Source organism: Oryctolagus cuniculus, chromosome 1 (genome assembly GCF_051225735.1).
Source record: "Oryctolagus cuniculus isolate XC-2025 breed Fujian yellow rabbit chromosome 1, ASM5122573v1, whole genome shotgun sequence".
Lineage (NCBI taxonomy): Eukaryota > Metazoa > Chordata > Mammalia > Lagomorpha > Leporidae > Oryctolagus > Oryctolagus cuniculus.
The window spans coordinates 103,541,399-103,567,477 of NC_142867.1; the positions used below are offsets into that span (position 1 = coordinate 103,541,399).

The window sequence follows — 26,079 nt, forward strand, 5'->3', positions numbered from 1 at the left end:
TAAATTATTGATTAAAGATATTGACTGAACCTTTTTCTAGAAATGTGATTTGTGTATATCATTTAATTTGGCTAAGTTTTGTTACTGAACCACATGGATTAATGGGTGTATTTGCACAGTATTTGAGGGTCTAAAATCAGTAATTAAAATATAGGTCATGTGGCATAGACAAGTCTCTTTGGAAGCGTAAGAGCATCAAGGGATAAGCAGTCTTCTAAAACTGTAGTTTTTAGCATTGTAGTGCTGATCAATACAGATATGTCACAAGAACCTGATTTAAGAAAAAATTCAAATATAAACCCTAAATCAAAAGTCTGCTCAGATTACAAATACAGTGCCTACAATTCAAACCACTTCTTACATGGTTAATCCTCTATTGTAGTTAAAGATGAACAGCAAGAGGGATGGATAATTCTGTATTGTAGTTAAACTCCTTCTTGGGGCCAGTGCTGTGGTGCAGCGGGTTAAAGCCCTGGCATCCCATATGGGGGTGGTTCTAGTCCCGGCTCCTCTTCCAATCCAGCTTTCTGCTATGGCCTTGGAAAGCAGTAGATGGCCCAAGTCCTTGGGCCCCTGCACCCGTGTGGGAGACCCAGAAGAAGCTCCTGGCTCCTGGCTTCAGATCAGCGCAGCTCTGACCATTGTGGCCATTTGGGGAATGAAGCGGCGGATGAAGACCTTTCTATCTCTACCTCTTTCAAATAAATACAATAAATCTTTAAAAAAAAAAAAAAAAACCTTCTTGCGATTCATTTGACAGGCAGAGTTAGACAGTGAGAGTGAGAGAGAAAGAGAGAGAGAGAGAAAGGTCTTCCTTCCATTGGTTCACCCCCCAAGAAGCCAGGAGCCAGGTGCTTCCTCCTGGTCTCCCATGCGGGTGCAGGGCCCAAACACTTGGGCCACTGCCTCCCCGGGCCACACCAGAGAGCTGGACTGGAAGAGGAGCCACTGGGACAGAACCCGGGGTACCAGCACCGCAGGCGCAGGATTAGCCCAGTGAGCCACAGCGCCAGCCGCGATCATCTTTAACAACTGTTACAGTCTCCTAAGCAATACAAAGGCTAGTAAAGAATTAAAATTTCACACTATTGTTTGTATGGATAATGAACACTAGGTAAATTCAGTATCCAATCACATATTTCAACATTTGTAGCTCTGCAGATCTTTGTTCATAATTAAGATGCATCTATACATGAACAAGGATTTGACTCTAAATCTAGTCAATCATGAATTATTTTAGAAGATAAACTTGGGGCCAGCTCTGTGGCACAGGGCATTAACGCCCTGGCCTGAAGCACCGGCATCCCATATGGACACCAGTTCTAGTCCCAGCTGCTCCTCTTCTGATCTAGCTCTCTACTATGGCCTGGGAAAGCAGTAGAAGATGGCCCAAGTCCTTGGGCCCCTGCACCCATGTGGGAGACCCAGAAGAAGTTCCTGGCTTCAGATTGGCACAGCTCTGGCCATTGCAGTCACCTGAGGAGTGAATCAATGGATGGAAGAACTCGCTCTCTGCCTCTCTGTGTGTAATTCTGACTTTCAAGTAAATAAATAAATCCTTAAAAAATAAAAAGATAAACTGAAAACATAATGAGAAGGTTTACAATATGAGAAGGTTTACAATTCGGGTTTCAAAGGAAGATTTTTAAATCAACCCATATACTCAGAACATATACTCAAATCAACTCACTTCCATTTGAATTCTTTCTTTTGTTAGAGATTTGTTACTTAGGTACATTAGCCATAAGAAAAAGTACCAAATCTGTCAGCCTTAAAGTTGTCTCATCTCAATTAGAGTTGTCTGCTATTTTCATAGCCCAGAAACTTTAAAAAAAAAAAAAGTTTCCCAGAAGCGTGGGCTGTAAGTAAACTTCTCCCATCTCTTGCATGAACCAGGAATCCTTCAAGTACATGCACAAAGTTTTAGTATATTCGTTTGCAAGAGTAAAGATTCGAGTACTTTAAAGAAAGCAAGTCTTTGATTTTATTAATATTGGGATTGTGTCCTCAAGAACTTTATTTAGCTAACAAAAATTATGAGATGTATTTCCCAGAAAATAGGGTGAAGATTAATTGAGCCAGACACACAGACTCTAAGATAGGCCAGGAGTCTAGAGCCTCTGGGAGAGGCGACAATGGAAAAGTAGCGCTGAAATTAAGGATCTTCTATATTCTTCATTCTTGGCTACACAAGGCACCTACCAGAACACAACCCTATTAATTTGCTGGCTGACTTCTTGGCCCCTCCATCTGATTTCCATTAGCTGCAGACTTTTAGTAAGCACATGCTTCTTAATGGAAATGCCAAAGATTTCAAGGCAAGGATCATGTTCTCCCTCCCACTGCATTAAGTATATTTACTGCTGAATCAAATCAATAGCAAATCTCTCTTCAAAAGTTCTGAGATGTTGATTATACTTAATGAATTAGCTTGTGTACAAACCCACATAATACATACACATACAGCCCACTAACCAGAGGAAGGATAAGAAAACCTAAGTAAATAAAAGAGATGGCCTGTATGTTTTTCTTATTTTGAAAGGCAGAGTTACAGACACACACACAGAGGCAGAGATAGACGTCCTCCATCTGCTGGTTCACTTCCCCAATGGTCACAGTAGACAGGGCTGGGCCAGACCCAAGCCAGGAGCTTCTTCCAGATCTCTCATGGGTACAGGGGCTCAAGCACTTGGACCACCTTCCGCTGCTTTCCCAGGCTCATTAGCAGGGAGCATGAACTGAAGTGAAGCAGTCAGGGCCTGAACCATTGCCCATATGGGATGCCAGCACTGTAGGTGCTGGCTTAACTTGCTACGCCACACCATTGACCACAACCATCCATATCTTACCAGATGTTAGCAAGAACCACCTTTCCCAAGTATACAATACCTACTGTTTTAGGAAAAGTTTTATTTGCAAAGTGGTACCAGACTTCTACTTCCAGGAGTAGGCAGTCTTCCCTACTCTCCTTCAAAGTACAATTAAAATCCTTGAGTATTTATGCAGGGGTCTTCAGAAAGTTCAAAGATAAATTTTGGTGAAAAATAATTTGAAGTCTGTATATATTTTCATAACATGAATTTTCCATGACTTTTTAAAGACTCATCATGTAAAACAGATGTAAGAAGACTCTGAAAGACAGAGAGAAGGCAACTGACCAGATACCTCAGAACCCAAGGATGGCTATGGCGGTGAGCTCCATGTACCGATTTTCCTTCAATACTCCAGGCTTAGACATGAAGAAATCAGTAAACTATGGACACCAATAAATACAGATCAAAAAGAAAAAAAATCATGATCTCCCTGACCAAATGGTCACACAAGGGCCAGCCTAACCAGACAGAAAAATTTTAGACAATAACTGCACTTCAACAAGATAGTTATAGAATGCATTGGCCTCACCCCATAAGCAAAGTTAAGTAGGGTCTAAAACTTACAGGCTATAAGGAGGTACCACAGCCTCTCCCTGGGTATTTAACCAAGAACAAAATTCTCTATGATGAAAATTATGAAACACTGAAGAAATAGAAGGCACAGAAAAGTAGAAAAATCTTCCACATTCATGGATTCAAAAAATATCCAGATACTTAAAACAATTTACATATTCAATGTGATCCCAATCAAAATACCAACAACATTCTTCTCATTTACAGAAAAAAATTGCTAAGAATTATATGGAAACAGAGACCCCAAATAGCTAAAACAACCTTATACAACAAAAACAAAGCCAGAGGCATCACAATAGCAAATTTCAAGACATAATACAGGGAAGATATAATCAAAACAGCATGGTATCAGCACAAAAATAGACATGTAGACCAACAGAACAGAATAGAAATTTCAGACATCCACACATCTACAACCAACTATCTTTGACAAAGGAGTTTAAAAAAAAAATCTGTGGAGTAAGCAAAGTCTCTTCAAAAAGTGCCACTGGGAAAAGTGGACTCCACGTGAAGCAGCATGAAACAAGACCCCTACACCTCACACAAAAATCAACTCAAAACAGATCAACCATCTAAATCTATGACCTAATATCATCAAATTTCTAGAGAACATCTTTGGGAAACCCTGCAAGACATTGGCATAGGCAAAGAGTTCCTGGAAAAGACCCCAAAGGTACAATCAAAGCCCAAATAGACTAATGGGATTACACCAAGGTGAAAAGTTTCTGCACAGAAGAAATGCTTGGCAAAGTGAAGAGGCAACTGACAGAATGGGAGAAGATATTTGCAAACTATGCAACTGATAGGTCAATCTCCAGAATCTATAAAGAACAAGAAACTCAACAAAATAAACAATCCAGTTAAGAAATGGGCAACGGACTTAAGAACTTTAATGTCTGTTCATTTAAGAGGCAGAGTTACAGACAGGGAGGGAGAGAGAGATCTTCCATTCACCAAATGGCCACAATAGCCAGAGCTAGGCCATTCCAAAGCCAAGATCTTCTTCAGGGTTTCCCACACAGATGCAGGGGCCCAAACACTTGGGCTGTCTTCCACTACTTTTCCAGGTCATTAGCAGAGAGCTGGATCAGAGGAGGAGTCACCAGGATTCAAACCAGTGCCCACATGGGTTGCCGGCACCATAGGCAGAGGCTTCGACTACTACATAACAGTGCCACCCCAAACAGGCATTTTTCAAAAGAAATTCAAGTGACCGACACATGAAAAAAAAAAATGCTCAGGATCACTAGCCATCAGGGAAATGCAAATCAAAACCACAATGTGATCTCATCTCACCCCTGTTAGAAAGGCTCTCATACAGAAATCAACAAACATGCTGGAGGATGTAGGGTAAAAGGGTATCCCAATCTGTTGGTGGGAGTGTAAACTAGTACAGCCACTGCAGAAGACAGTATGGAGACACCTCAGAAATCTGAAAGTAGTTACACCATATGACCCAGCAATCTCACTCCTGGGGAATCTACCCAAAGGAAAAGAAATCAGCACATGAAAGAGTGATCTGCACCTCCACATGTTAACTGCATTCTCAATTCACAATAGCTAAGATGTGGAATCAACCCGTTTGTCCATCAACTGATAACTGGATAAACAAATGTGGTGTTAACATATGCATTTATATATATATTATGGTATAGAATATTACTCAGCAACTCAGCTATAGAGAATGAAATCCTTTCTTTTCCAACAAAATGGATCCAAATGGAAACCATTATACTCAATGAAATAAGCCAGTCCCCAAAAGACAGATACCATGTTTTCCCTGATCTGTGATTACTAGTAGAGTACCAGAAAATTTAATATATAAAATTGACGTTTTGAGCTTCAGTGATTGTTTATAACCCTTGTTTCTACTGCTGAGGAACAGTGTTTTTTTTCTTCTATTTGCTGAATTATTTACTTAGTATAGGGTTAATTTATGAGCATGTATAAATATATATGTATTTGAATATAAAGGAAACTGAATGCAGATCCTTGTTAAAAAAAGAGGGGAATGAGGAGGAAGGGTGGGAGCATGGGGTGAGAAGGATCACTATATTCCTATATCTGTATGTATGAAATCCATGAGCAAATCTTCATTAACCTTAAAATAAATCACGAAAATTCTTGAAGCATGTAAGTCAAAGAACCAAATAGAAATTTTCTAACTGAAAATTAGAGAGACAAGATGAAAAGCTCGGTAGACAGGCTCAACAGTGAAACAGAAAGGAGAGAATTTTTTTTTTTTTTTGATAGAACAGAAACTACCCTCTAGTCTAAACTATTTTACAGTTGAAGTTTGAAAATTGTCTGGTGTTCCTGTATTTACAGGAAATATTTTAATACAACTATATGGTAAATGGGTAGATATTAAGATGCTAAGTAAAGTTTCTGTGGTTCAAACTGATAAAACACTGGGTGAGTGGGGTGGCATTGTGGCTAAAACCCTGGCCTGCAGCACCAGCATCCCAGTGGATGCCGGTTCCAGTCCTGGCTGTTCCTCTTCTGATCCAGCTCCCTGCCCTGGGAAAGCAGTAAAAGATGGCCTAAGTTCTTGGGCCCCTATACCCACGTGGGAGACCTGGAGGAAGCTCCTTGCTTCGGAGCAGCTCAGCTCCAGCTGTTGTAGCCATTTGGGGAGTGAACCAGTGGATGGGAGACCTTTCTGTTTCTACTTCTCTGTACTCTTTCAAACAAATTAAAAAAATCTTTAAAAAAAAAAAAAGGCTACCACTGGTATACTATGACTGTTTATATATGTATCAAATACCTAGAAAAGCCACTATCAGAAGTTGTACAAAGAGATGTACTTAAGAACACAATAAGGGGCCAGCACTGTGGCATGGTGGATAAAACCACCTCCTTGCATTGCCGGCATCCCATATGGGGGCCAGTTCAGGTCCCAGCTGCTCCACTTCCAATCCAGCTCTCTACAGTGGCCTGAGAGGGCAGTGGAAGATGGCCCAAGTCCTTGGGCCCCTGCACCCACATTAGGGACCTAGAGGAGGCTCCTTGCTTCAGATCAGCTCAGCTCTGGCCATTACAGCCAGTTGGGGAGTAGGCCGGCAGATGGGGGACCTCTCTCTGTGTAACTCTTTCAAATCTTAAAAAAAAAAAAAAAGAAGCAGGGATCAAGTATCCCACAGAGGCAATGAAAAAAAGACGAGCTAAAAATTAAACAGCAAAAAACACCAGAGAGGATTAAGATGGTGGAGTAGGGAGGGAGCTTGCTGCTCTAGTCTAGGAGAAGATAGTTTTAAAAAGTACAAAGAGTGCATTCTCAAAGAGTTAGAAGAAAACAGCAGAGCAAACTAAGTAAATTGGAGGGACACAGTGGACATACATGGAGGGTGAGGACATGTACAACTCAGGACCCTAGCAGCTGACAGCTTCCACACCAGCGTTGGAGACTGAGGCAGGACCAGACTGCAGCAGCCCAACCCACAGGCAAAAAATCTGCACGAAGAGTCTAGAGGAAATCCGGCTTGTAGCCCTGTGGGGGATAGGTGTATCTGCCAAACTAGATGAGAACACACAAAGAGGGGTACATGTTTTCTCTCTCCCCAATAACACCGCAACTGCCTCCTGTTACAGGCTAATGTAGAGCAGGTGCCATTTTGGACATATGTAATAGCTGTGCCAGCTCATGTCTACACCCAGCAACCAGCCAAGCGGTGACTTCCAAGTCTGGTGGAGAGAACAGACAGGGGGCTGGGTGCTTGTAACTGTGGGAAGCTTGTGTGCTGGGAATGTGAAAACACTGAGGCTGCATGGGAGGACACAGGGTGTGGCTGTGACTTTGGGCAGTCACGGTGGGAGGCTCCATGCAGTCAGGGTTCCCTGGTTCCCTGATGAGGGACATTGCTGGGCAATATGAGCTTATATCGAGGACAGTACAGATCCTTTGTGTGGTCCTTATGGCAAAGCAGACAAATATATCCACTAGAGCTAGCACCCAGGCACTGGTCTCCTTTAAGGAGAGGAGCTCAGCCGAGTCTATGCCAACAGACAAAAACAAACCCCCTTGGCCAGCGCCGTGGCTCAGTAAGCTAATCCTCCACCTGTGGCGCCGGCACAGCGGGTTCTAGTCCCGGTCGGGGTGCCAGATTCTGTCCCGGTTGCCCCTCTTCCAGGCCAGCTCTCTGCTGTGGTCCGGGAGTGCAATGGAGGATGGCCCAAGTGCTTGGGCCCTGCACCCCATGGGAGACCAGGAGGAGGCACCTGGCTCCTGGCTTTGAATCAGCGCAGCGCGCCGGCCATAGCAGCCATTTTTGGGGTGAACCAACGGAGGGAAGACCTTTCTCACTGTCTCTCTCACTGTCTAACTCTGTCAAAAGTAATCAGAAGCAAATGCATGAACTAATGAAATCTATACATGACATGAAAGAAAATTTCTCCCACGAAACAGATCTTGAAGAGAAATCGAAATCTTGGAAAGGAAAAATTCAATAGAATAAAAAATGCAGTGGAAAGCTTTAACAGAATCGGTGAAGCAGAAGAAAGAACATCCGACTTAGAAGACAAATCAGGAAATTATGCGGTCAGAAAAAAAATTAGAAAACTAAAAGAACACTGCTGGGAATCTACAGGATACTATCAAACGACCCAACATACAGGTACTAGAATTTCCTGAAGGCGTGGAAATAGAGAAAGGATTAGAAGGCATTTTTGGTGAAGTAACAGAAAATTTCCCTATGAGAAAGAAAGGGACATCTAAGAACAAGAAGCACTTAGAAATCCTAATAGGACAAGAAAATATCTCCACCATAACACACTGTAATCAAACTCTCCACAGTAAAACAAAGATTATAAAATGTGCACAAGAGAAACATCAGATTACTTTCAGAGGATCTCCAATAAGACTCACAGATGATGTCTCATCAGAAACCCTACAAGGCTGACGCTGCAGCTCACTAGGCTAATCCTCTGCCTATGGCTCCATCACTCTGGGTTCTAGTCCCAGTTGGGGCTAGATACTAGTCCCGGTTGCTCCTCTTCCAGTCCAGCTCTCTGCTGTGGCTCAGGAGGGCAGTGGAGGATGGCCCAAGTGCTTGGGCCCTGCATCTGCATGGGAAAAGGGAGGAAGCACCCAGCTCCTGGCTTCGGATTGGCGCAGCACCGGCCATAGCGCCCATTAGGGGAGTGAACCAATGGAAGGAAGACCTTTCTCACTGTCTCACTCTGCCTGGCAAAAAAAAAAAAAAAAAAAAGTTTAAATGATAGAATAAAAAATAAAGAAACCCTACAGGCTAGGAGAGAATGATGAGATACATTCCAAATCTTAAGAGAACTGTCAACTCAGAATATTATACCCAACAAAGCTCATTTGTGAACGAAGGTAAAATAAAGACCTTCCATGAAAAACAAGAATTGGAAGAATTTGTCAACATCCATCCAGCCCTACAGATGCTTAAGGATGTGCTAGGCCATAAACCAAGCCTTGGAAAAAAAAAAAAATCATACCATGTGTCTTCTCAGACCACAGTGCAATGAAGCTGGAAATCAGCAACTCAGGCATCTCTAGAACCTATGCAAACACAGAGACTGAACAACATGTTCCTGAATGAACAGTGGTTCATGAAAGAACATGTGCTAAACATAACACCCTTTCATGATGAAAACTCTAAGCCAATTGGGTATAAAAGGAGCATTCCTCAACACAATCAAGGCAATTTATGACAAACTCACAGCCAGTGTCCTATTGAATGGTGACAAGTTGGAAGCATTCCCACAGAGATCCGGTACCAGACAGGGATACCCACTCTCACCACTGCTATTCAATATAGTCCTTGACATCGTAGCCAGAGCCATTAGGCAAGAAAAAGAAAAAAATCAAAGGGATACAAATTGGGAAGGAAGAACTCAAACTGTCCCTATTTGCAGATTACATGATTCTATATATAGGAAATCCAAAAAACTCCACTAAAAGGCTATTGGAACTCATAAAACAGTTAGTTAAAGTGGCAGAATAGAAAAATCAACACACAAAGATCAATAGTATTTGTATACACAGGCAATGTCTTGGCTAAGACAGAACTTCTAAGATCAATCCCATTTGTAGTAACTGCCAAAAAATTAAATATCTTGGAATAAATTTAACTAAAGACAAAGATCTATATGATGAGAATTACAAAACTTTAAAAGAAATAAGACACAAAAAGATTGAAAAATCTTCCATGTTCATGGATTAGAAGAATCATTATCATCAAAATGTCCATTCCCCCAAAAGCAATTTACAGATTCAATGCTATACCAAATCAAAATACCAAATACATTCTTCTCAGGTCTAGAAAAATGATGCTGAAATTCATATGGAAACACAGGGGACCTCTGATAACTAAAGCAATCTTATACAACAAAAATAAAGCTGCAGGCATCACAATACCAGATTTCAAGACATACTACAAGGCAATTATAATAAAAACAGCCAAGTACTGGTACAAAAACAGATGGATAGACCAATGGAACAGAATAGACACACCAGAAATCAATCCAAGCTTCTACAACCAACTTATATTTGACCAAGGAGCTAAAAACCAACCCTTGGAGCAAGGACAGCTTAACAAATGGTGCTGGGGAAAACTGGATTTCCACATACCGAAGTACGAAGCAAGACCCCTACGTTATACCTTACACACAAATCCTCTCAAGATGGGTTAAAGATCTAATTCTATGACCCAACACCATCAAATTATTACAGAACAATTATTCTGTATATATACCTAGGACAATTAGAATAATGGTCACCAGTTAATGGCAATAACAGTCATTTCTGGCTGTGTGCTAGGGACTTTTATTTCCTTGGTACTAGGTTTTTCTGCTTAGTTTGAATTCTCAGAATAAAATGTTACATAAGGATGAATATAAAAGTGAATTTTTATATAAAATATCATAATTATTAGATCTATTCAGAGTCTTAGAATTAAGCCAACTCTTTTGAAAGCCACAGAAGATAGTCTCATATTCTTCAGAGTAATTTTCCAAAGGTTCTTACTGGACTTGTGAAATAAAACAGTCATGACAGGTAATAAAGTACAAGCCAAAATATTACATAATCAACAACACTCTTCCATAAGCCAGTATCTGCGTTAAAATTCAAGAAGATTAAAGAGAAAACACAAACTTGGGGCCAGTGCTATGGCGTAGTAGGCTAAGACTCCACCTGCAGCACTAGCATACCATATGGGTACCAGTTCCTGTCCTGGATGCTCCTCCTCTGATCCAGCTCTCTGCCATGGCCTGGGAAAGCAGTAGAGAATGGCCCAAGTGCTGGGGCCCTGCACCTATGTGGGAGACCCACAGGAAGCTTCTGGCTTCAGATCTGCCATTGCAGATCAGCTCTGGCCATTGCAGCCATTTAGGGAGTGAACCAGCTGATGAAAAGCCTCTCTCTCTGCCTCTTCCTCTCTCTCTCTCAATTAATAATTAAAAAAAAAAAAACTGTCTTGCAACAAACGGAATCAGAATGGTATTAAAAACATGGTATGTTTATTTAAGCTTACTTTTCATAATTCATTGAATCTTATAGGTCAGCATCTTCATTCTATTACTTCACTGGGTACATTTACTAGTATTACATAAAACGTCACATAAAATTAAGAATTAAAAGTACTTTTAAGAACAGAGTCATCATCTGATAAGACTTGTAAACATACACTTTAGTCCCAACCTGAACATTGTTTCATGGGCCTCTCAGCCTCAGATTCATTTTCATTTTGGTAAAACGAAGCCAGTCTTGTAGCCTTTTCCGGCTGCATGCCTAGTCACTGTCTTATCGGTTTGTGTTGACCCAGTGGTACCGGTCCACCCGATGCATAGCAGCAGGCCTGTAACACTTGGGGTTCTTATATACAGTGTGACAGGCACTTCCCAGGAGGCCCACGTGGCCATCTGCCACGTGCTTTCTGCGGGACATTTGGAACCAAGATTGAAAGTTCTGTTTCAAGTTTTCAACCTGAGGGAGAGAAAAAAAACAGTATGAAGATCTCCAATAAACCTACTAGAACTAGCTCTAAGTATGAACCCATAACTTAGAAGTTCAAGCCTTCCAGAAGTATAGGAAGTACAAAATGAATAAAAACCTAAGAACATCTTTGGAAGACTTGCCGGCATTTAGGGCTTATAAAAATCATTTTATACCTTTTTAAAAAGTTCTTCAATCGGACTGGAATTTAGAAACATTTACTCCAATTTCTGTATATTCACCCTATGGCCTCCTAACCCTTGCCAGCCCATGTCAAAACCGCCTCATCATGGTCTGAGGCCATGGTCTAAAAATACCCATTGTTAAACATCCCAGATGACTCATACAGACGTTCCACACAGCACATTTTGAGAACACTGCTGCAATGGAACTCAGCTGACTCTAGGTCAATTCCGTCAATGGAAGACTTATTTAGTCAACAGGTAATACTTCAGTATACAGCTTTATAGTTTTCAGTATAGTTATGTTATATATAATTGTGCTTCACATAATTTTAGGTAAGCTCTATATAGACGCAAGTCTTTAGAAAACTGAGAAGATATCTGTCAGAAACATGGCAAGGGGTTAAGATATATCTGATTTATGAAGGGCCTGTAATATGTATTAGGACTTTAAATGGGTAAAGAAAATTGTTAAGTATTTGCATCTAAAACATTTGGTTCTAAAACATATGGTCATCTGGCCATGGACATTCTTTATTGTCCATTTTCTCTTGCTTGTGCCTTCTGAACCGCCAACATTTTTGCTCCTTCAAGATGAGTGCCCCATCACATATAATACCACCCTGACCAATGCAGTGTTTGGTTACCTCACAGTAAGCCTCTGCTTGTGTATGGAAGACCAATTCATTTGTTCTGACCCCCTAGATCCCCTGTTGTCTCTAGGAAGCCCTTTAACATATGGCCATTCTCACATTCCTGGCTCTAACACCTAGAAGACATCAACATGCACCTACTGCCCCCAAACCACATCCCTTGGGTAACTGCTTTCCATCTTTCATTAGTGTTGTCATCTTCCATATCCATGGCAATGCCAAAAACATGACTCATGGGTGCTCTAAAGAATATTCTAGATTCTTCCACATGGGTGCAGGGGCCCATGCACTTGGGCCATCTTCCACTGCTTTCCCAGGCCACAAGCAGAGAGATGGATCAGAGGGGGAGCAGCTGGGATACGAACCTGTGCCCATATGGAATGCCTGCAATGCACGCAGAGGTTTAGCCTACTAAGCCACAGCACTACCAAACCCAGCACACAGATTTTTATACTGAGTATAAGGTAGTGCTATCTGTCTCTTCTCTTGTAAAGTACTGACAAGCAGAAAACAAACTTTTTAAAGTTCTTGCTTGGTAGAAATCTGAGGTTGCATAAAATGGAGGAAAAGAGTTGATAGTGTGAATTTTGGTACAACGGTTGGTTTTGGCAGTGTAGAAGATATCCAGGTACTTATGTTTTCATTGCTAAGGTTACTAAAACTCATGGGTATATTTCTTAGTTATTAGCTATATAGAGATGGGACTAGATAAGACGTTAAGAGAGGTGATCAGGATAAACCCATTCATGTGATTAGTGGGTTAATGCATTATCTCCTGGGGCTAAAGAAGCCACTTCAGGGGCAAGCATAGCAGGTAAAGCCTCCACCCTTGATGTTATGGGTGCCCATTTGCATCCAAGCTGTTTTACTTCCAATGCAGCTCCCTGAAGTTGTGCCCAGAAAGGCAGCAGAAGGTGGCTCAAGTCTTTGGGCCCCTGTAACTCATGTGGAAGACCCAGAAAAATCTCCTGGTTTCAGACTGGTCCAGCTTCAGCCATCTGGGGAGTGAACCAATGATAGATCTCTCCCTCTTTCTCGCTTTAATTTATTTGACAGAGAGAGAGAGAGAGAGAAAGGTCTTCCGGGACTAGAACCCAGAGCCCATATGGGATGCCAGCGCCAGGTAGAGGATTAACCAAGTGAGCCACGGCACCAGCCCCATCTTTCTTCTATTTCTGCCTTTCAAATAAATAAAATCTTTAAGAAAAATATTCCATATAAGAGTCTCTCCATATTGTTTCGAAGAGGGGCCTTCTACCCTCAATTGACAACTTTCAGTATAATTTTTACAGTCCTATCAATTACTACAGGTTGGACCTGATGTGCCAATCAAGTTATCACCTTGCTAAAATGCTAATAATGAAACCAAAGATCTATCATGACCAATTCTGTATGCATAGTCCCTTCCCCACCAGAATGCCCCAAGGGCCTCTGAGCCTGTGCGAGAAGAGGGGGCCTCCCAAAAACACCACAGATCATATTCAAGATCATGGGACACCAGGTCCGGATTGGTCCACAGGGGAGTCCAGAGAGTACCCAAGGATATGCTCAAAACCCTGGGATGCCAGATCTGATCTGGTCTACTAATGGGGCTTTCAAATTCTTCTCACTCTATTCCCTATTTTCCTTTTTCTCTTTAGGCCATGAAGATACCCATGTTTGAAATGTAATTCTCTTGAGCCGGCGCCGTGGCTCAATAGGCTAATCCTCCACCTTGCGGCGCCGGCACACCAGGTTCTAGTCCCGGTTGGGGCGCCGGATTCTGTCCCGGTTGCCCCTCTTCCAGGCCAGCTCTCTGCTATGGCCAGGGAGTGCAGTGGAGGATGGCCCAGGTGCTTGGGCCCTGCACCCCATGGGAGACCAGGAAAAGCACCTGGATCCTGGCTCCTGCCATCGGATCAGCGCGGTGCGCCGGCTGCAGCGGCAGCCATTGGAGGGTGAACCAACGGCAAAAGGAAGACCTTTCTCTCTCTGTCTCTCTCTCACTGTCCACTCTGCCTGTCAAAAATAAAAAAAAAATAAATAAAAAGAAATGTAATTCTCTTTCCATTCCCAAGGGGAAACTCCTGGGTTGCCCCCTTTTAACCTGGGAAAACTTTGAATAAAAAAAAATTAGAACATGTTATTTTCTTTACAACATAGTCTGGCCACAATATAGAGAATGGGTAAATGTGGCTGCCAAGTAGGACCCTCAAGTGTAACATTATCCTCCAATTTGACCTCTTCTTTAAAGATAGCAAAAGTGTCAGAAATTGCTTATGTCCAGGCCTTCACAGCACTCTTTCAAAACCCCATCCTTAGAGAGAGCTGTAGACTCCACTGTGTCCATTTCCTCCTGGGATACCAGATTCAACAGAGCAATAGACATGGTAGATAGACCACTCAATATTAGATTATCACCCAAGGTGCAAAGACCTTAAGCTCAGCTTGTCCCCATTGCCTGGATCATCCTCAGGGTTGACACATCCTCCCATTCTCCATCAAACCCCAGTTCTTTCAAATCCTACTAGTACCCCCATCCTACTCTACCCTACAACCCAATCTCTCCCTCCACCAGAGGATAGACCAGACAGTCACTTGCAGTGGGGTCTTCTGCTACCTAGTCCAAGGATGCTTTTCTCTTCAGAGAGGTTGCTAACAGAGATGACAGTACTGACTTATATTAGTGTCAACAAAAGCCAGACTTTCAGCAAACCATACCAAGTTTACTGAGGAATTTTAGGTCCTAACTCAGGTCTTTAACTTGACCTGTGATTACCCTCACATTGGCCTATCTACTTATTGCATCCCTGAAGAAAAACAATGAATCTGGGTCAAGACCAAGGCCCATGCCAACTTCCTAGAAGCTTAGCAGACTAATAAGTATGACATAGGCAACAGGGAAATCCCTCAAATGGACGCCAACTAGAATTAGCAGCAGGGTCATGATTATTCAAGACACTGAAGTCATATGGTGACCTGTCCAGTGATTGCATAAATGTATTATAAAGCCTATGAGTCATGATAAAAATCAGGGAGGTAACAACCAAGATAACCCAGCCTTATTCCAGGGACAAATGGTAGAGGATTTAAAAAAAGATATGCTAACAAACCATAGCATCAATGCATGACAGGTTTTAATATGTACTCATTTCATCGGTTAGTTCACAACAGATATTCAGAGGAGATCTTATGAACCGGCAATGGGACCCCAAACTCCCATGAACCCAATGGTAGATATAGTAGTTTGGGATTATTTGATAATAGGGACAAAACTGAGGAGGGAAGGGGATTTCAATATATGAATCAACAGTCTAGAAAACAGTTCTTATGATAGAAATCACTTTAGTCAGCACTCTGACCTCAGAGCCAACTCAGGGGGTGTCCAACCAAAGGAAAAAGCCCAAAAGAATGTTTTGGGTGTGGGAGGCTGGGACATTAATGCAAGGAATGTGCCCACCTGGAAAGTTGCCTGGTTCCTGCTCCCAATGTAAACAAGACGGGCACTGGAAATGGGATTGCCCTCATCTCCAAAGGGAGGAGACTTCCAGTTCCCTCATGTCTTTATCCAAGGACTGAACGGGTCCAGGAATTCACAACCCAAATGATCATCATACTTCTGAAGTCCTAGGTAAACCTGGGTGTTGGAGGTAACAATATTGATTTTTCTAGTTGATACAGCAGCCACTTACTCCCAGTTCCCATGTGGGACTCTTATCCTCAAAGAGTTATCTCATCATGGGAGTTGATAGGTAGTCCTACCCCTGACAATTTGCTTCTACTTTGCCCGACTAAAGATGGTCTCACTTCCCACCATTTTTTGGTGATGCCAAAATGTTCAACTCCTTTACTCAGTAATAATATGCCGTCCTCCCTGGGCACTTCTGATTAATTGTCCCTAAATCTAAGTTTTTTGCAATGCTGCTTAGTACTGAGACAACACACAACTTGGGCAATCTGCCTGTTGAAATCCAAGATAGCCAATCCTCAAGTGTGGGATCAGACCCAGATAGACTATATATGATGCCCCTACCAGCCCTCCTGAAAGACAGAACAAGCCTTCCTCATCAGTACCAATAGCCCTTGAGAAGCCAAGCATGGATGCCAACCTTCATATATTTCTAAATCATCGAATCCCAATTCCATGTTGGTCCCCCTGAAGTACCCCTATTCTTCCAATTTTAAAAAGTCAAACGGTTCAGGACTTCAGGGCATAATGAGATTGTCATCTCATTTCACCCAAATGTATCAAGTCAGTATACTATCCTAGTTTGGATTCCTGCACTGCTCGGTTCACAGATCTAGACCTAGAAGAAGTATTCTCTATATACTTATACCCCGAATCCCAGTATCTGTTTGCCTTTGAACAACTGGATAGTTCTTCTATAAGGTTTAAGGGATAACCCTAAATTGACAAAGCTCTTGCCAAAGAGTTAGAGCTCGAGTTAAATACTGAAGCCATCTACACTATGTAGATGATATCCCTCAGCATTCCCTTAAGGAAGGCTTGGATAAAGATACCCTTCAGGTCTTAAATTTTAAGGGAATGAGGATATAAGAGTTTCTCCAACTAGAGCACAACTCTCTCAAGAAGCAGACCACCTGGTACATATCCTGACCCCGAGAAACCACACCTCTTTACTTAGGTGAAAGCAATCAATGCTAAGTGTAGGGCTACCACAATCCCTTCCCCTCCCAAGAAGAAAGGACATTGCTGAGAATGGAAAACTTCTGTCGGATCTAGATCATTTCTGGACTTAGGTTGTTAGCCATACCCCTAATTAAGGCCTTAAAAGGTCCCAATAGCTGACCCACTTGAATCAACAGGCAAACACAAGGCCTTTCCAAAAATTAATGACCTGCTGCCAACAGCCCCTGAACCATAGATTCCCAATTTAGACAAGCCCTTAATCCTGTTGATAGCAGAAAGGTAAGAAATAGTCCTGGGGTTGGAGTGGAGTGATAAAGCTGCTGCCTGCAACACCAGAATCCCAAGTGGGCACTTCATATTCCGGCTTCTCTATGACCCAATTCCCTGATAATGGCCTAGGAAAAGCAGCAGGCAGCTGTTCAAGCGTTTGAACCCCTGAGACCCATCTGGGAGACTCAGATCAAGCTCCCAGCTCCTAACTTTGACCTGGCTCATCCTTGGCTGTTTGAGGCATTTGGGGAGTGAGATAGCAGATTGAAGATCCGTCTCTCCTTCTCTCTATAACTGACTTTGCTTAAAGAGAGAGAGACAGAGAGAGAGAGAGAGAGAGAGAGAGAGAGAGAAGGGGAGAAGAGAAGAAAGAGCAAGCAGAAAGCATGTGATAAAATAGAACACCCTTTTATGATAAAAAACTCCAAGCAAATTGGGTATAGAAGGAACATTCCAACACAAATTTATGACAAACCCATTGCCAGCATCCTATTGAATGGGAAACACTGGAAGCATTCCCACTAAGATCCAGAACCAGATGAGGATGCCCACTCTCACCACTGCTTTATCAATATAGTCCTGGAAGTTTTAGCCAGAGCCATTAGGCAAGCAAAAGAAATCAAAGGAATACAAATTGGGAAGGAGGAAGTCAAACTATCTCTATTTGCAGATGACATGATTCTATGTATAGGGGATCCAAAAAAAAAAAAAAAAAAACTCCACTAACAAGACTAGACTATTAGAATTCATAGAAGAGTTTGATAAAGTGGCAGAATAGAAAAATCAATACACAAAAATCAAGAGCCTTTGTATACACAGACAATGCCATGGCAGAGAGACCTTATAAGATCAGTCCCATTCACGATAGCTACAAAGATAAAAAGATACCTTGGAATAAATTTAACCAAGGATGTGATAATTACATGACATTAAAGAAATAAATAAAAGACAAAAAAAGTAGAAAAGTCTTCCATGTTCATCGATTCTAAGAATCAACACCATCAAGATATCTATAATACCAAAAGCAATTTACAGATTCAATGTGATCCCAGTCAAAATACCAAGGACATTCTTCTCAGATATAGAAAAACAATGCTGCAATTCATATGGAACACAGGAGATACTTAATAGACAAACCAATCTCATAAAACAGAAACAAAGCAGGAGGCATCACAGTATCAGATTTCAAGACATATTACAGGGCAGATATAATCTGGTACAGCTAGGTACAAAAACAGATGGATAGACCAATGGAACATATCAGAAACACCAGAAATCAACCCTCGCATCTATAACCAACTTATCTTTGACAAAGGAGCTAAAAAAATAATAATCTCTGGAGCAAGGACAGTCTCTTCAACAAATGCTGCTGGGAAAACTGGATCTCCACATGCAGAAGTATGAACCAAGACGCCTGCCTTACACAAATATGCACTCAAAAGTGGATCAACGATCTAAGTCTATGACCCGATACCATGAAATTACTAGAGAACATCGAGGAAACCCTGCAAGACATTGGCATAGTCAAAGAGTTCTCGGAGCGGCCAGCCCTGTGGCGCAGTGGGTTAAAGCCCTGGCCTGCAGCTCTGGCATCCCAAATGGGTTCTGATACAAGTCCCAGCTACTCCTCTTCCTATCCAGCTCTCTGCTATGGCCTGGGAAAGCAGAAGATGACCCAAGCCTTGGGCCCCCCGCACCCACGTGGGAGACCCCGAAGAAGCTCCCGGCTTTGGATCGGCACAGCTCCAGCCGTTGTGGCCATCTGAGGAGTGAACCAGCGGATGGAAGACCGCCCTCTCTGTCTCTGCCTCTTTGTCTTTCAAATAAATAAAAATCTAAAAAAAAAAAAAATTCTTGGAAAAGACCCCAGAGGCACAGGTCAAAGCCAAAATTGACAAATGGAATTACACCAAATTGAGAAACTTCTGCACAGCAAAAGTTAAGTGACAACTGACAGAATGGCAGAAAATATTTGCAAACTACACAACTGATAAAGGATTAATAATCAGAATATATGAAGAGATCAAGGAATTCCACAACAAGACAACCCAGGTAAGAAATGGGCAAAGGACTTAAACAGGCATTTTCTGACACATGAAAAGAATGCTCAGGATCACTAGCCATCAGGGCAATGCGAATCAAAACCCACAATGAGGTTTCACCTCACCCCAGTTAGAATGGCTTTCATACAGGAATCAAAGAACAAATGCTGGTGAAGATGTGGGGGGAAAGGTACCCTAATTCACTGTTGGTGGGAATGTAAATTATAATAGCCACTGTGGAAGACAGTATGGAGACAGCTCAGAAATCTGAATATAGACTTAGCATATGACCCAGCCAACCCACTCCTGGGAATTTACCCAAAGGAGATAAAATCAGCATATGAAAGAGTTATCTGTATCCCCATGTTTATTGCAGCTCAATTCACAACAGCTAAGATATGGAATCAACCCAGATGTCCATCACCTGAAGACTGAATTATGGCATATGTACACCATGGAATACTACAAGGTGGTAAGAAAAAAAATCATGTCATTTGCAACAAAGTGGATGCAACTAGAAAACACACTTAGTAAAATAAACCAGTCCAAAAAGGACATATACCACATATTCTCCCTGATCTGTGATTACGTGCACTATTAGTTATCTATGGAGGTGCAATTAACACTTTGAGATACAATTGCCTTTGTCCTGGACTGTGGAGGAACAGGGTTTTTCCATACTATTTGTTTAACTCTTTACTTGGTATAGGGTTAATATTATGTGTATAAGGTTAACTGAAAATAGATCTTTGTAAAAAAGAAAGTAATGAGAGGGAGGTGGAAAAAGAGTGGGAAGAATCATATTCCTAACTTTGTATTTGTGAAATGCATGAAGTTTGTATACCTTAAACAAAAGGTTTCTGGGTTAAAAGAAGGAAGAAAAAGAGCAAGCAAGCCCTGAGTGTATGCACCTAAGCATTAGGTCTACTTCTACAACCAGTGACCTACTTTTCTCAACAGCTGAACCCAATGACCACAAGATGCCCAGTATACTTGAAGGAAAATGCTCCTATGGCACTTTCAGTAGAGTAAACTGCTGGACTGACCTTAAGCCAGTCTCTTCAAGTTCAAACTTCACCAAGTATGGACACCAATGACTAACAGGAGAATTATCTACAAAAATAGCAGGCTCTCTTTTCAGATTCACCAGATTTAACTCTCAAAGCATGCCACCTCTTCAATCCAGCTATTCCTCTGCCATCTGAGTCTGGCTTACTCCTGTGTAGAGACCATAGAGCAGATCTCCTCCGGTAGACATGATCTGTAAGATGAACCTCTGGAGAGTACAGAGGTTGAATGGTTAACAGTCATTTCATGAGCAGGGCTTAGGAAGGATATGCCAACCATAGAAGATCTTACCCAAGTTGTGTCAAAAGACCAGCCTTATCACCTTGACTCGAGCCTTAAAACTAGGGAATGGTCAGAGAGCCAGTGGTTATACATACTTCAAATACCCTTTCCTCATTGTACACAGATAGTGGGTTTTATTCTGTCCAGGTTACACACCCTGACTCCAAGAATTCCCCTCATGACCCATGGCAGAGATTCTGGCTCTCCTGCATGCAGTTTTGGAGCCTGTGGAGGTGGAATGCCAAAGGGAAATAGCCATAACAGAGGAAATGCCCTGGTAGATAAGGAAGCAGACAAGGCTGTCACCCAGCAATCTCCCGAAACCACTGTAACACCCCCAGCCTCTTGGGACAGCCAGAGGCCCCTACTATACCATGCCCGAGACAACGTGAACCCAGCATCAGAGAGAACCTGCACTTAGCCATCTCATGACGTTGAGAGAGATCTGCTTTAGTGTGAGGATACCTTTTCTGAGTATTCTGAATTTTCTAAGTGACATTTGTTTGTTGACAAATACAGAAAAACCTACTAATTTGAGCATTTAATTTGAAGTTCAGGTGAAAGGAAACCTGTGTGTCTTCAAATATGGTCTGGACAAGCACAACAAAAGATGGTGCAGGTCCTAAAACTCAGCCAAGGATGAGGCCAGTGTTGTGGCACACTGGGCTTAACCTGCCACCTGTGATGCCGGCACCCACGTGAGCACTAGTTCAAGTCTTGGCTGCTCCCCCTCTGATTCAGCTCCTTTGCTATTTTTCCTGGAAAAGCATTGGAAGATGGTCCAAGTGTTGGGCCCCTGCCACCCACATGGAGACCTAGATCAAGTTCCTGGTTCTTGGCTTCAGTCTTTGGCCATTGCAACCATTTGGGAAGTGAACCAGTGGATGGGAGATTTGTCTTTCTCCGTAACCCTTTCAAATAACTAAGTCTTAAAAGAGAACTCATCCCAGGAGAAGTAATACAGAGGGGTATAGGTGTAGGTGAGACACAGACTTTGCCAAGAAATTTCTTTTCTTTGTAGTTTTTTCCTTCCTTGTACTTTCTTTTATAGTAAGCACATTTAGAATTAAAACAGCAAAAGACATGAAGGAGAACTGGAACTCACTGACCTGATAAATGCTCTTTGGATTGCTGACTTTAGGGATGATCTGAGGTTCTCTGCAACAATTTTCTTCATCAGAGGACGTGCCGGAGGAGTGGTCCAACGTGGCTTTATTAACAGCATAACCGATTTGTTGGGAGAGTTCCCATTCCTCCCGTCTGCCTTTAAAAGAAGCTATTGTGAATGGATGATTTTTCTCACCATACCTAAAGTAGGAAAAGAAATTATTAAGGGTTGAACTTCCCCATAAACAAGAGTGTCAATTTGTTAAGTCAACAATAGGAGTCACTGTGCACTTACTCCTCATGTAGGATCTTTGGCCTTAGTGTGCTGTACATTGAGATTTAATGCTATAACTAGTACTCAAACAGTATTTTTCACTTTATGTTTCTGTGTGGGAGCAAACTGTTGAAATATTTAATGTATGCTAAACTGATCTTCTGTATATAAAGAGAATCGAAAATGAATCTTGATGTGAATGAAAGGGGAGAGGGAGTGGATAAGGGGAGGGTTGCGGGTGGGAGGGACGTTGGGGGGGGGGGCAAAAAATAAAAAAGGGTTGAACTTCCCATTAAGCTTATCTCTAACCTTTCCTGGAAACATACTAACAAAAACAGGCAGAGTGGACAGTGAGAGAGACAGAAAGGTCTTCCTTTGCCGTTGGTTCACCCTCCAATGGCCGCCACGGCCGGTGCGCTGCGGCCGGCGCACTGCGCTGATCCGAAGGCAGGAGCCAGGTGCTTCTCCTGGTCTCCCATGGGGTGCAGGGCCCAAGCACTTGGGCCATCCTCCACTGCACTCCCTGGCCACAGCAGAGAGCTGGCCTGGAAGAGGGGCAACCGGGACAGAATCCGGCACCCCGACTGGGACTAGAACCCGGGGCAGGCAGAGGATTAGCCTATTGAGCTGTGGCCAAAATACTTACATTTCAAAGACAGTTCTTCTACCTGCTGGTTCATTCCTCAAATGCTATGCCAAGCTGAGCCAAGAGGGCATTATTGCCTTCAACTGTAACACTATTTTAAGTGAGGATAGTCTGTGTGAGCTAGTTTTAATCAGTCACTCAGAGAAACACAAAGGCTACTCGCTCTTTATTCAACTAAGGGGCTGAATTACCTTTGTGCCGCCTTCCTGATAATGCCTTTACTACTTTGAAGCCTGCAGTTTGCACTAGAATGCAGCGATTCAAGTCACACTTCAAGTATTCTGCTAAGCCTTTGTGCTTCCCCCTCCATCTACACCTAATAGAAGTCGGCTGACAGGAGTTTGCACCTAAAATCTTAACCAGTGTCCTCACTGCTGAGACCCTGGGCATCATCCCTCACAAAGGTGGGTGGGGCTGACCAGATCACGGCAAGTTTCCAAGTGTTACAGAGCACACAAAGTATGGGCTCACTCACCTGCAGCACACTTCAAAGGGATCTACCCATATGGTCATCTCCTTTGGAAGTCCCAGGTGAGAAAAGTCTACATTACTCTCGGCACAAGCCCTTTCTAAAATGGGATCTTTATTCTGGTTATTGTTGATCCTAATACACCTTTAAAAAGAGAAAGGAGAAGGAGCAAAGGGAAATGAAGACATGAGTTCAAGTGCTTTTGCAAGAGAATCACATTGCAGGGATACTGCTCCACTACATCCAGCTCCCACCTTCCCCTCACCCGCCACTCTTACAAGAGGGAAAAAAATTCAATGTTTTGACTTGGTGATCAGTGTGTGCTGCATCACTAAATCAAAGATCACCAAATGCTCACGACACAACTTTTATGGTAAATACAAATTAAAAGTTGTTTAATCCACTTCATGCATAGGGGTTACTTCAGGTTTAACTACATCTCCACATCTCCTTTTAAACCTACGTCTTTAAGTTAAAGACGGGCAGCTGGATCACTGCATAGCCCTAACAGGTGGGAACTGCTTGTTGGTTACTTCCCTTCACCACGCCACACAATAACTCCCCACCTGAAGCCTTGCCCTTTAGCAGGGCGATCAGAGTGCCAGTGACCTCTGTAGGTCTCAAACAAGACTGTCATCAGCTTTTCTGCAAAGTCTTCTATTTGTTGCTTACTCAGTTTGTCATGTTTTTTTACCAGTTTTGTGAGAAAGAAAACTGTTGTTGCAATTTCATCTCTCATGATTTGAGGAAATTCTAAGAGGAGACCTGAGAACATTAAAAGAAAAAGAAATTACATAGAAACAAGGGCTTAACCTACTGTCAGTATTATTGCCCTTTGGAATTTTTATTTGCCTCAAGTGTAAAACAGAAGTAATTTGCTTGAAGAAGTATTTAGTGAACTAAAAAGCCCATCAACACCATCAATAAATGAGACAGCTAAGAACACCAATTCCTTGCATAACCAAACTTAAAGGTTTCAAAAAACAAAATCCTTTAGATACACTTAAACAACAAGAACATTACACAGCTTAAAAAGAAGAAGAACTTGATACAGAAAGTAAAACACACCAAGCACCATTTTTAAGAACATATTTAGGCTGGCGCCGCGGCTTACTAGGCTAATCCTCTGCCTTGCGGCACCGACACACCAGGTTCTAGTCCCAGTCGGGGCGCCGGATTCTGTCCCGGTTGCCCCTCTTCCAGGCCAGCTCTCTGCTGTGGCCCGGGAGTGCAGTGGAGGATGGCCCAAGTCCTTGGGCCCTGCACCCGCATGGGAGACCAGGAGAAGCACCTGGCTCCTGGCTTCGGTTCAGTGCGGTGCGCCGGCCGCAGCGCACCGGCCGTGGCGGCCATTGGAGGGTGAACCAACGGCAAAAAGGAAGACCTTTCTCTCTGTCTCTCTCTCATTGTCCACTCTGCCTGTCAAAAAAAAAAAAAAAAAAAAAAAACAGAAGAAGAAGATTTATCAAATACATAGCGTACTTGCCAGCAAAAGCTCTTCAGCTCCAACAAAACACGGGCCAGAGGTAGAAGATCAACTGCACTACACTTCGTGTTTCTAACTCTCAACCCTGCCTGCTTGAGGAGTTTTTGGGCTGAGGTTTATATAAGCACAGGCCTAATTGCTGATTGGTGGCGTCACCTGCCACAGGTGTTGTCTGTTAGGATAATCACATACAGCTTTAACCAGGTCTCCATCAGATGGCTCCTTGGGATATATAGTGTTAGATGCTAAAAAAGTGCTTAAAGATTTTTCATTCTGGATTTACAACTTCTATTTTGCTAACTAAACCTCATCTTTTATGACATAGAATGAGAAGGAAGCCTTCTTCATCCATATACTAATATCCTACATTCCAGTAATTTCACCTCTAATTCTGTCAATATATTAAGTAGTTTTGTCTTGTATCCTTTGAACAGTCATTATGGTTTTTCTACACACACTTTTTACTAAAATGTTTATTTATGGAATAAGCAAAAGAGATATGAGTTTCAGTCTGAGAGATCTGAGAATTGATCTCACTGATTCTCACAGAGAGGGTCAATGCCCAACTTAGTTAGATTCACTGAATCCAAATGTAGATTCTCACACCTTACCCCATATCTGCTGAAGCGATTCTTTTAAAGGTAAGGCCTGGGAGTCAGTATTTAATAAGTTCCCCTAGGTGACTTTTTTTACACTGAGTATATTGTTATTTTAATATTATTTGATGTTTTACAACTATTTGAAATGCCAAAGTTGTTTTTTATAATTTATTTTTAATTGACACAAAATAATTACACATAGTTATACAGGGTAGTATAATTCAATAGATGTATACAACGTGCAATGATCAAATCATGGTAGTAAGCATCCCATCTCCTTAGAAGGTTTTTCACCCCCAGGGTAATTCTTACACCCATTAATATTTAAGAAACGTCACACCTGCCATACCTATAGATTTAACATCCACAATTACTGGTCATTCCATTTCTTGGCCAGTGAAAAGAATTTCACTTTCCTCCAAGGAAAGCCATTTCATTTCTAAAAATCTCCAAATACTAGTTACTCCTTTCATCCACTGGGGAGCCAAATCCAACTTTCTGATTCTGTGTATGGAGCCTTGTTTTCCCCTCTGGAACTATACTGATTATATTGAATCTTCCAGAATAGGATGATGTTTCCAATACTAGAAAGTCAGCCTCCCCTGAGTCTTCCTTTTTTAGAGGCTAAATATTCTTAGCTTTCTACCAATTCTTCCTATGGACATGTTACTCAGCTCATCTGCTGGGAACTAGAAGATGAGTTTAGATGAGTTTCAGGTGTGTCAGTAATCCCCCTGTGACGTATGGGGCCAGACATGCACACAATTCTTCCGGTGCGCTGCACCAGTAAAGATAAGCATGGTCCAGTCCCTCGCTCTCTCTGAATGCTGTAGTCTGGGACACATCCTCAGGTGGCATTCACATTTTACTGGCAAGTACTCTTTTCATTAATGTATTCTTTTGTCACAACTTTCCTTTCCTGCATAGTATACTAGTCAAGAAGATTGTCTTTGGAATCAGACAGA

The 26,079-nt window shown here is 42.2% G+C and overlaps 1 protein-coding gene across 4 annotated transcripts; it reads right to left on the reverse strand.

Annotated features, from left to right (window-relative positions):
- Window positions 1-10,909: 10,909 nt before the first annotated feature.
- Window positions 10,910-24,673, reverse strand: BTG4 (BTG anti-proliferation factor 4). Of its 4 annotated transcripts, XR_016220047.1 has the most exons (6): window positions 24,512-24,668; window positions 23,596-23,794; window positions 23,036-23,173; window positions 21,643-21,841; window positions 15,681-15,857; window positions 11,172-11,397 (listed from the first exon to the last, which is right to left on the reverse strand). XR_016220047.1 is itself a non-coding variant. In XM_089312509.1 (5 exons), the coding sequence occupies exons 2-5, from the start codon at window positions 23,766-23,768 to the stop codon at window positions 11,215-11,217; spliced, it is 693 nt and encodes a 230-aa protein (XP_089168635.1). In that variant the 5' UTR covers window positions 23,769-23,794; window positions 24,516-24,673; the 3' UTR covers window positions 10,910-11,214. The 4 variants fall into 4 exon arrangements, 3 of the variants coding, with proteins under 3 accessions (XP_089168635.1, XP_089168634.1, XP_089168636.1); XM_089312509.1 differs by lacking the exon at window positions 15,681-15,857 and having other exon boundaries at window positions 10,910-11,397; window positions 24,516-24,673; XM_089312508.1 differs by lacking the exon at window positions 15,681-15,857 and having other exon boundaries at window positions 10,910-11,397.
- Between the last annotated feature and the right edge of the window lie 1,406 nt (window positions 24,674-26,079).